Genomic DNA, 11,281 nt, shown 5'->3' with positions numbered 1-11,281 from the left:
CCCTGGGCGGGGAGAAGGGCCGCAGGCTCTCGGCGCCCGCCGGCCGCGGGGAGGCGCTCTTGCGCCGGGCGGCGTTGATGATGTTTCGCGCCAGGAGCGCCTGCAGCTGGCGGCTCGGGGGCCGCGCATCGATCTCGGGTCGCAGCGGGGATACCGAGCGCTCGCTCCACGACGGGGACATAGGCGGCGGCGGCGGCAGCGGTGGGGGGCTGCTCATGCTGCTCCCGCGGCCCGGCTCCCACGCCCCCGGGCTCACCCAGCCGTCCAGGCTGCTGGGGGGCCGGGACGCGCTCGGCGTCCAGGGCGGGGAGGTGGGCAGGCTCTCCCGGCGGTCCTGGGGAGAGAGCAAAGAAGGTGGGGACAGGCGTTAGTGCTGGGGTCCTCTATACTGGAGTTTTGGAAGGGACCGAGTCTGATTTGACCATTTTACAGAAACGGGAAGCCACCGACAAAAATCAAGGGTAGTGCCTGCGATAAAACGCGGGTGTCCCGACTCTCAGCCCAGAATACTTTACCGAGCCCACACTGCCTGGTGTCTGCCCCTACGTTTAACAGTTAGGCAGATGATCAGTGGTTAAAAGTGCTCGCTTTGGAGACAGACTTGGGCAAGTTGCTTCACTCCTCTGGACCTCAGTTTCCTCCTCTGTAAAATGGGGTATAATAACAGTACATACTCTATAGGGTTGTTGTGGGAATTAAGTGAGATAATTCATGTAAAACATTACATGTATTAGCACATTCCTTGGAAGAAAGTGCTCAGTAGGTGTTAGTTACCATGAAGAACTACTGGAAGGATACACATGAAACTAACCAAAGTGGCTACCTGTTAGGAAATGAAGTAAACGGGGTCTGGGTATACAGCCACAGGGGGTGGGAATAAGGCCTTTTAATGTATTATTTTTTATATATAAGTTTAGATTTTTGAGCCATATGGATGTATTACCTACTCAAAAATTTGAAATTTAAAAATGTTGACTATTATTATTAACAGCAGACTTCGCAAGGCCCTCTCAGCCCCCAACTCCTTGCCATGTTGCCATGGTCACCTCCTCATTTTTCCTTGGGTGCCTGAGCAGAGAGCATAATCCCTGACAGCTGGAAGTACAAAAGGAAGCCGGGTCATTCTCCAAGCACACTCCCCTCACTGGACTTCTTGTCAGTATAGGGAGGGGAATGTGGCTTGGGTGAGGCCAAGATTGTGAACATCTCTAAGGTTATAAGGCACTGCTCTGCTATGTACTGCCACACCTATTACCTACCTATTCAAGGACTTTCCAGTCTACAGGGTTCATTCTCATCTTTTATCTCTGGTAAGTTCCTCACAACAGATTGGTAATGCAGCTGGCATAACAACACCTGTTTTACTATTAATGAAAATGAGGCTCAGAAGCATAAGAAAAACCCCAGTTTTTTTTTTTTTGCCCCACCAGGAAGTGTGTGTGTGTGTGTGTGTGTGTGATTGTGTGTGTGTGTGTGTAACTATCTGTTGCTCAAAGGCTATACCATGTTTAAGCAGTATGATCTGCTTTGAGAGTGGAGAGCTTGGGAATCCGCGCCTAGCATGTATCTCCTGAACCATCTGACTGTTCATCCAATCCAAGTTCAGCAATACCCAGTCTACATGGCCTCCCAATTCAATCCATATTCACCAGCAGTCATCCATCAGAGCAGAGAGCTAGCCAGTCCATTCAGTGCCTCCCACCCAATGAAAATCTAGAACCATCCACAAGATCCATTCTTTCATCCATTCAGTGATCAGCCACAGCCAAGCCAGTCACCCTCTCATCCAATCAAGAATCTAGTTCCTCCCAATCAAGAGGAAGCAATAGACACATATTGTATGTTTTTTCCAAACAGAATGCAGCAGCTGCTAGATGAGCTCTTTAACCTAAAGAGGAATGTTATCCTACAGCCTGAATGGGAAAATTTTTCAGGGAATGGTAATGCTGGAGTGATCCTTAGAGACCTCCTGGGGCTATCCAAGCTCTCAGTCATCAAATAGGAAAGTTAAGTTTCAGCGTGGGACCCACTTCTTTTACCCCTGAGGTCAGAGTTGTGTATACATGAGCCAGAAACACTAGGAGCTACTCTTGTGTCTGTGACACATCCCAGAAAGCTTTAAGTCAGGCCATCTGCAGAAGGCAGACCCCAGGACTTAGGGAGAGAAACTGGGAAGGAGCCCTCCCCCCGGGCTAGGTGGGAAGGACTAGAGGCTGAGACCAATCTCAGAGCCAAATGCCAAGTCAGGGTGGGCTCAGGTATGTCCCAACACCAGACCACAGTGCCACCCTGAGTGGGGAGTTGAGGCCAAGAGCTCATGACCCAAGCCAGTCAACAACCACTAAAGCAGAGGAACGCAGGTTCTTCAGCCAACAGAAGAGTAGGCTGGGGCAGGGGGAGCTATGATAAATGTCTAAAAATTTCTAATGGGTTGTGTGCTCTTGGTGGCACAAGGACAATGCTGGGGTCAACAAGGGGAAGGAGTAATAGAATCCAGCCAAGACTATGCAACAGACCGGCTCGAGCATGGGTTGGAATGTTGGGGCAGTGGTGAGCAGCTCCTCATCGTTGGGATGTGGGCCAGAGCCTGACCTCATACTAACTGCCATGTCCAGTGCCAACTCTGTGTATGTGGGGGGAGGGGAGGGGTGCACGATACAAAAAGGCTACAAGAAATCAGGAGTGTTCACTTGCTGTCAAAGAGCTCAATGCACCTTATATACCAGAACTCCTTGGAAATACAGTGGGTGAAAATTCAGAAAGCAGCACCCACTCAACCCAGTACCAGCCCCAAAGCAGGGCACATGTGTAGGGTGAAGGCATGGATAGAGCAGAGTCAGACAGGGACTATCAGAGATGAAAGGGAGGTTTTGGGGCCGGTCCGGTGGTGCACTGCTACAGTGCGCCGCTTGGGAAGTGCGGCGGCGCTCCCGCCGAGGGTTCGGATCCCACGTGCAGACCGGCGGCTCACTGGCTGAGCGAGGAGCGGGGGCAACACCGAGGGTTGCGATCCCGTTGCCGGTCCCGGTCCGGTACGGGCGTGACACTGAGGGTTGCGATCCGTTGCCGGTCACGAAAAAAGACAAAAGGACAAAAAAAAAAGGGAGGTTTTGGTGACAAATGTGGGAAATGGCCATTAGATATTAGGGAGATGGGGAGGGGACCTAGAGACTGGACAGTGAATGCTCTGGCTAAGGACATTTCAATTCCACCTTTAAAGAACCCAAACAAACCTGGACCATAAGAGGCAGTGCATTTTCCCCATGCTACCATGTTTTTGGCCAAACTCTGAGGGAAGGAAAAAACAGAAGGTGATTTGCACAGGGTTCTGGTTCCCTGAGTGCTGACCTGCGGCAGAGGGGGAAGCCCTAACTTCCAAGCCAGTCCATGTCTGTACCCTTGGCAGATGCAGGTGGCATGGGTCACAACCACACTTTCACACACAAACTGAGCAGTCTCACTCCACTTCCCAGGCCAGGGTCAGGAAGGAGGGAGGGAGCCAACGAGCGAGTGCAGAAGAAAGAAAGAAGCAAGACAGATTTGAGGCAGAGTGTATTGAGAACAGGAGAGAAAACAAAGTTGGGGGAAGAGCTCAGCCTTGCCGTGGGAGCTGCAGAATGGAGGGTGGGCTCTTCCATTGCTGGCCCTCAGGGGTCAAAGGGAGCAGGGGTCCAAGGCAGGGGCTTTGCACTGCTCTGGGAGGGGCCTGGCATGAACCAGCTGAGCTCACTCACAACTCCCCCACACATACCCCCTCATTCTGTGTGGAATGAGCTCACTGGGAAGGCACCCCCTGTTCCCATGGAGACAAGCCCAGAGCTCACGAAAACTGCAGGCTCAGCCCAGCACCGCCTCCACCACCCCTCACCCCGCTGGGGAGCCCAGGAATAGGGCTGGGAAAGAGAAAGTGGGTGGTCCTCGGCCCCCTGGCTTGGGAAGCTTCCATCTGAATCCTGCCTCTTGCGTCTGTATTCTCTGATCCCCCAAAGCTTGGTTTGAGGGGGCTGCATCACATCAAAGATGTCAGAGGTGGTTGGAAATCTCATACTACCTGACTCAACACCTTCACTATATTAACGGGGAAATTGCAACCCAAAGATAAACATGTAGTCAGTCTGTTATAATCCAGGTCTCAAGTCCCAGACTTTTCCTCAAAACCTTCAGATCTCTTCTGTCCCTTCCCTCTGAGCTGCTGTGCTCCTGCCCCAGGCCATGCCATGCTCCCACTGGCTCCAGGCAAGCCTGAGCCTGAGCCTGAGCTGGCCCAGCCCAGGCTTCTGATCCCTCTGCCTTCTGCAGCAGCTCATTCCAACTATATCCTCACCAGGTTGCCCTCACAAACATCTAACTCTATCTGTCCTTTGGCATCAGTCCCCTCCTCTTCCTTCTCTTCCGAAGGGACTGTCTTGTCACTTACAAGACCTTTCTCCCCAAACACCAGCCTATCCTCTCAATCCTCACAGATTGTCACAGCTAGAAGGGCCCTCATTGTATAAATAAAAAAACTGGGGCCCAAAAAGCGAAAGTAACTTGGCTAAAACCACACAGCAAATGTGATGCTGAGATGGGAACAGAACCCTCTGCCCTGGCTCTCTCCCTGGGGCCCATTCCCCTGTCCGGAGGTAGCCTCTTTTAGTCAGGCAGATCTTGGCTCAGGTTGAAACGAAAACAGCCAATGAATACATCGTAGGGGCCACTCTCTAAGGGCAGGCCCATGTCTGCACAACCTTTTACAGGGCTCTCCTCTCACGGGTCTCATGAAATGTCTCCCACCTCAGAACACTGAGGGCAAACCAGGTGGAACCAGGACTGAGGTCGGGGCCCTGGAGTGTCCCTAAAGGGGAGCCAGGTCTTGGAGGGGCCATGGAAGCAGCTGCATACAGGGGCAGCAAGAAAAGCATTGGACAGCAGTGGTGGTGGGCATCCAGCAGAGCGGCCCAGGAGAGGAGAAAAAGTGGAGGCGAGGCAGAGCTCTCTGAAGCGGTGGAGAGGAAATGGTGTCCAGAGGCAGAGATGGAAGAGACAGGCCTTTGAAGGTGAGAATCCAGCAGCAGGAAGAAAGGTGCCAGGAGCCTGGGCCACATGACAGAGGCCTCCTGGGGCAGCTGAAGCAGACCTGTGGCTGGATGATTCCTCAGCCACTGGCAAGTTCTGTCTGCTCTGGAGGTGCCTGTTGGGATCCCCTTGTAGGCCATTCCCCCAGCAAGACGCTGGCATCAGACTCTGGCATCCCCACAGCTCACAAAGGGCAGAGGAAGCCCCTCAGCTCCATCAGGGCTTGCCAAGGGAGTTGTCTTTCCATGACTCTTCTCCCCGCCCAGACATGGAGTCCAACCCCCCTCACAGTAGGGAAAGGGCAGCTGCAGCTCAAAGAGGGGAGGCAACTTGCCCAAGGTCACAAGCTAGCTGGTAGCAGCATCAGACCTTGAACCACAGACTCCCCTACTCCTCATTCAGCCCTGGGCCATTTCCTGCCACATCTGCTCTCCACCTGGCCCTCAGAGAGGGGCCCTTGACAGGCAGTGGGGATCCCAAGGGGGTCTGTTACTTGAAGCAGAAGGAAGGCTTCCACACCTGAGCCTCAATCCCGGCATTTCGGGTGGAGAAGGAGGGCCTGGGGGCCTGCTTGGCTCGGGGAGACCACACCCTGGAGGGAGACACGGGGGAGATATCACTGCTGTAGGGAGGGCTCACGGCAGTAGGCTGGAGGCCATCCTGGCCAGGTGAGGTGTAGAGGCCCGGCAAGGAGCGGGAGGGCCGAGGCAGGGCAGGAGACGGCGGGAGGCCCGCCTTGGGCAGGCTGGGCACCAGGTCCAGGGAGCTGGGCTTGGCGGGTGAGGCAGCTCTTGGTGAGGCAGCTCTTGGCGAGGCCTTGGCAGGTTCCTTGATGGGGGAGAGGACAAACAGCGAGGGTCGCAGCTGGTACAGCGGCTGCTTGGTGGGCTCCGGGCGCAAGATCCCGTTCTCAGGCAGGTAGCCATGGTAAAGGGAGGCGGGTGGGGTCCGAGCTGGGCTGCGGGATGCCACTCGGAACCCCCCAGGGGCATTAGTGGAGTATTTCCAGGATGAAGGCAGGGACATGGTGGGTGAAGGGCAGCGGGCCAGCTCAGCATGGCCTGAAGACTCGATGACGTATTTCTCCATCCGTGACTGGCGGCGGGCGTAGAGCTCAGCCCCCTTCCCAGAGGCCTCGGAGAGGTTCTGGTTGGGCTTGGGCTTTGGCTTGGCCTGGATGCGGGGGGACTTGAGGCAGGAGGCCCACTCTGGGACAGCCTCCTCGGCCACCGCGGGGTTGGCCCTGTCCCGAGGTGCTGGCTCCTGCTGGAAGTTGGAGGCCTCGGCCCCCAGTGCGAAGGGCTCCTCCTCCACACCTGCCTCGCCCTGGTCCCTCTGCCTCCGCTTCTCATCAGCTGTCTGTACCAGATCCAGCAGGTCTGGATTCGGGGTCACCTTGGGCTTCTCCACGAAGGTGAACATGGATTTCCGGCTGCCCCGGCGAGCCATCGACTCCTCCAAAATGCCTGTCTTGCAGAGGGGAACTGCCTGGCCCTTCAGATGAGAAGACTTGGGGTTGGAGCTGGGGTACAGGGCAGAATAAGAGGGGGGAGACCTAACCCGGGAAGCCAGAGGGGCCGTGGACAGGGTCTCAGCGTAGGTGGGGGGTGGGGTGAAGTTCCCCAAGGGGCGTTTCTCCAAGGCCGGGCTTCGCTGCCCCACCAGCCTCCTTTCCACCATGGGACTGTGGGACATTGCATGTCTCTGTGGCCGGGGACTCCTGTCTGCCATGGTAGGGGGCTGGGGTGCTGGGGCCTTCTCTCCAGGATGTCGTCTCTCTACCGTGGGGCTCCGTTCCATCTGGCTCGTGCCCCCTGGCGCCTGGATCCCAAAGGGCCTGGCCGTCCTGTTGACCACTGATGGGGGTTTGGCCAGTGTGAGGTGGACCTCACTGTACACTTTGGTGGGTGTGGTGGCAGCCACCCGTCCAGACATCTCTTGTTCCGATGACACTACTAGGGCACTGGGCTGGACATCGATGAGCAGGGAGCTGGACATGAAATCTGGGGCTGAGGGCCCGGAGCTGGGGATGGGAGTAGCTTCTCTGGTGAAGGTGCTGGTGGTGGTCGGTGGAGTTGATACCTTATCCATTAGGAGTATGTTGGATCTCACCTCCTCAGCTGGCACTGGGGGTTGCCCATCAGCACACAGAGTGCTGGATTTGGAATCTGGCACTGTGCCATTGGGCGGGAGCTGTGCCTCTGACGACTTCTGTTGGATGCTAGAAAGTGGCAGGATGACAGCTGCCGGTGGATTCTGATTGACATCAGTGGCTGGCTGGTTGTGGTTGCTGTTAGAAGCTGGTGTGGTGAGCGTGGCACTGGGTGAGGAAAGGTTTTGGTTGACATCTGCATCTGGGCTGTGGACCTCAGGTGGAGGTGGGGTCGGTGGGGACTGTTGGGCCTCTCGGTTCTGGGACAGGTGAAGCCCATTGGCTGTCAGCAGGGCTGCATTCTCCTTTAAATAAACCACCAGTGGTACCTCTTCCTCCTCACTGGCCACCTTCTCCAGGTGCCGCAGCAAGCTGGCGTCCTCTGAGTAACCCTCCATGCTGTGGCCAGGGACCCCTTTGTCGGGGCTCTTGGGATTGGGGTGCCTTGGAGGGCCTGGCTCAGGCAGTGCAGTGGGACTCAGGCTGAGCCCTGGGGCATGGCCTGTGGGGCTTGTAGGGAGTGCTCTGAGGAACTCCTGGCTGGGCTTCTGTCCCCTCTTGCCGTGGCTCTCCAAGGTGAACTCGTTCACCCTCTGCCGGCGCCTATTGAAGAGCTGGACGCCGCGGGAATTGGAGCTGGGAGGGGTGGTCAGCTGCGCAGCGATCTGCTGGCTCCGCACCTTGGCCTCCTTCAGATCCTTCTCGGTGAGGCTAATGCTCCAGCCCGATGCTGCAGGGAGGGAGAGAAGCCCAGTTAGCAAATGGGCATGCTGTGCTGCAGGGTGCACAGACAGACAGACAGATGGGAAGATGGTCACCTGTGCCCTCCTACACATAATCTTTTCCTCTGGAATTTGATCTTGACTCACTGTTTCCTCTCCTCATAAAGTTCCCTGGCCCACCCTTCATGGCCCAACTCAAATGCCACCACCTTTGTGAAATCCTTCCTGACTATCCTCTCAGGATTCACTGGTCCTTTATTTGGATTCCCCTGAAGGTGGTTAATACAGCACTTTACCACACTGAGTACGAACAATTCACCCTAGACGTCAAGGCCCCTCTATGTCCTTGATGCATCTCCTAACACCCTTCTCCTCTCTCACTGGGCTCTGCCACACTGGCTTTCTTTCTGTTCCTTGAAAATACCAAGTGTGTTCCTGCCCCAGGGCCTCTGTATTTGCTATTCCCTCTGCTTGCAATAACGTTTTCCCAGATGGCATTCCATGTTAATTCCTTCTTGTCACTCAGGTCTCAGCTGAAATGTCACCTCTCTGGAGATGCCTTCTCTTCTCCTATCCCATCTCTTTATTTTATTTTTTTTTTCACAGATTTACCACAATTTGAAATGATCTTCTTCATATGTTTCCTCTTTATTATCTGTCTCCTCACCTAGAGCATAGCTCTCAAGGGGCAGTGACCTGCTTGACTTATTACTCTAACCCCCGCCCCTAGAATAGTGCCTGGTGGGCACCCAGTAAATATTACTGAATGCACGAACCCCTGAACATTTCTATGTGCATTTCTTAGGGCCCTTTATAGTGTAGTAATTTTCTATGATTTTTATAAAGAGATGTCACTAACATGAGGTAATACATTCACATGGCCTAAAAATAAAAACATAAAAAGCTATACAGTGCAAAGTGTCCCTCCACCCCTGAAGGCTTCACATCACAATCAGGTAACCACCACTGTCAGTTTCTTCCATATCCTTCCAGAATTTTTTCCCACTTTTATGTAAACAATCATTTAAAAATTCACAATCATAACACTTGAAAAGTAATAAATTGAGCTAATTTCAGTAGTGACTACACTAGAACACTGCATTCTGTCATTTTATCCTTACAAGAACACTATGGGATAAGTGATGCTTGCCTCTGTTTTACAGAAGAGGAAACTGAGGTTCAGAGACTTATAAGTAACTGACTGAAGGTCACATTCTTAAGGGTGGCAAAGCTGGAGTCAGAATCAGTTCTCCCTGGATCCACAGCCCATGCTCAAGCTATCTGTTTATCCCAAAAGGCCCCTCTGAGACAAATGGGGGACAGAGTCAGTGGTGGGTTAGGGTTCAGTCTGGGGCCTGAGGTCAGGGATCATGCTGGCTGGCGTCAGTCCCCTGTTAATCTGTAATTTCACCAGAGGCAACCATTTCTCTTTATTCTCAGTGCCCAACTGGCATACAGTTGGTGCTCAATTTATGCTTGTTGAGCAATGAATGAACAAATGGATGCATGAACCAATGAATCAACAGACAGATGGATGGCTCAGCTTACGGCCAGGTCCAGGAGCTCGGTGAGTGGCTAAGGAAATACCTCCCTCTGCCACCTTTCCCCTCCTACTGTGGGAAGCTAATTAGTTCTTGAGGAATCTGACCCTGCCCTCCCTCCTACCTTGTGCTCGTCAGCACTGGCCTTGACATGCCAGCTGGGTCTCCAGGGACAGTCTTTCTAGGCATCCTGCCAGCAAGGCCCACAATTCACAGATTCTCAGAGCTGGAAAGGCCCCTTATAGAGGAGTTATTTCACCACCACCTATTTTACAGAGGAAGAAACTGAGGTCGAGAAAGTAACCCAGGGTAAAGCCTGCCAACCCCCACACTGGAGTCAGCAGGGAGGCCCACACAGTGCAGAGGAGCTGCAGACAGTAGCTTCTCTGATACCAGGCCAAGCAACCACAGGCTTTCTGGCCCCAACCTCCTTCTTTCCTCCTCCCATCAGGTCCTGGATCCACCCAAACCCCCAACCCATGTTGGAAACAGTAAGAGTGCACAGCCTACCCCACCCACCCATTACACCTGTTGCCTCCTAGTAGGACTCCTCTCCTGCCCGTATCACTCCATCTATAAAAGATGAAGGGTTTAGACAAGCTGCTCCCCTGGGGGCAGCCTAAGTGGGGCATTGCCAGCCACATTGGAGGACCCTGAGACGTTGCTCAGCTCACCCAGTGTCCATTTCACCTGCTCTGCTTAGACACCAGGTTTCCTGGCCTGAATCCAAGTTCTGCCATTTGCTAGCTGTGTGACTGCACCTCTTAGAGCCATAGTCTCCTTAATTGAGACGAGGGGTGGGGTAAAAGCACTTGTCAGGTTTGGGAGGTCATGGATGCAAGGGGCTTATTGTCATCCTGCTCAGGTGGATGAGGCAGAGGACTCATGCCACCATGAGGTGGGCTGGCAATCAGTGACCCCACTCTACTCCCTGGAAGGGATCAGACCTTGTCCTAGCAAAGGAGATGCACTTGCATAGATTGGAATCCTGAAGGTCACACAGCAGGGGATTCCAGAATTATGGGGAGGCATATCTTATTGCCCCAAATCACAGGAGCTCAGAATCTCAGAGGTGGTTGTCACTGGGTCCAATTCCCCACATGAGCTCACTACCCCAGGAGGTATCTTCCACTAATTAACATTCCTCAGCTATAAAGTTGCTCCTACATTCACTCCTATGTCTTGATGTGTTTCTGTCTCCCAGGGCCACACAGATAAAAAGCTTTCTCTTCCCAGCCTGACAGCCCGGCAGAAATTCACAGATACAAATCACATGGGACACGGTCAGGATATCCCTAGTCCAACCAATGTTTCTTGTGACAATTGCAGCAATAGTAACTAATATTGGTTGGGCCATTACTGTGTACCTTACACATGCTATTTAATTCTCACAACAACCCTACAAGGCATAAACTATTATCATGCACATTTTATCCATGAGAAAACCAAGGCTCAGAGAGGTCAAGTGGGCTGCCCAAGGTCACAGAGCCAGAAAGGAGTACAGCTGGGTTCACAGCTGGCCTATATGACTGCAGAGAGCACCAAGCTCCTGGCTGGCAGGTTCCCACAGTATGAGGTTCATAGAAAGAGCTTCAGTGTTTGAATAATCCAAACTTCTCAATGTTCCTGCATTTTTCTGCTTTTCTGCTTACTTTTTTGCTTCAATCCCACCCCCAGGCTGGTTCTAAGAGGCCATGAGTTTAGAAAATCCTCAAATGTCAGTGTGTGAAAGGCCCTTAGGGATAAGCTGGACTAGGAGGCTCAGAGAGGGAAAGGGTCAAAGAGGAGGACATGGGCCCAGGACCCAGGTC

General features: G+C 53.5%; 1 protein-coding gene across 4 annotated transcripts in view; it reads right to left on the bottom strand.

The window, feature by feature from the left end:
- Positions 1 to 11,281, bottom strand: part of SYNPO (synaptopodin) — a 29,755-nt gene that overhangs the window by 1,650 nt on the left and 16,824 nt on the right. For 2 of the 4 annotated variants that reach the window (XM_008587209.1, XM_008587211.1), the window contains exon 2: positions 3,536 to 7,937. In XM_008587209.1, the coding sequence (XP_008585431.1) occupies positions 5,545 to 7,605 (2,061 nt within the window). In that variant the 5' untranslated portion in view covers positions 7,606 to 7,937 and the 3' untranslated portion in view covers positions 3,536 to 5,544. Of the gene's footprint in view, position 1; positions 335 to 3,535; positions 7,938 to 9,594; positions 9,736 to 11,281 lie in introns of those variants that run through there. The other 2 variants (XM_008587212.1, XM_008587210.1) reach the window with 2 other exon arrangements.

This window comes from Galeopterus variegatus, unplaced genomic scaffold (assembly GCF_000696425.1).
Source record: "Galeopterus variegatus unplaced genomic scaffold, G_variegatus-3.0.2 Scaffold4289, whole genome shotgun sequence".
Classification (NCBI taxonomy): domain Eukaryota; kingdom Metazoa; phylum Chordata; class Mammalia; order Dermoptera; family Cynocephalidae; genus Galeopterus; species Galeopterus variegatus.
This window is presented reverse-complemented; position numbering and strand designations above follow the sequence as displayed.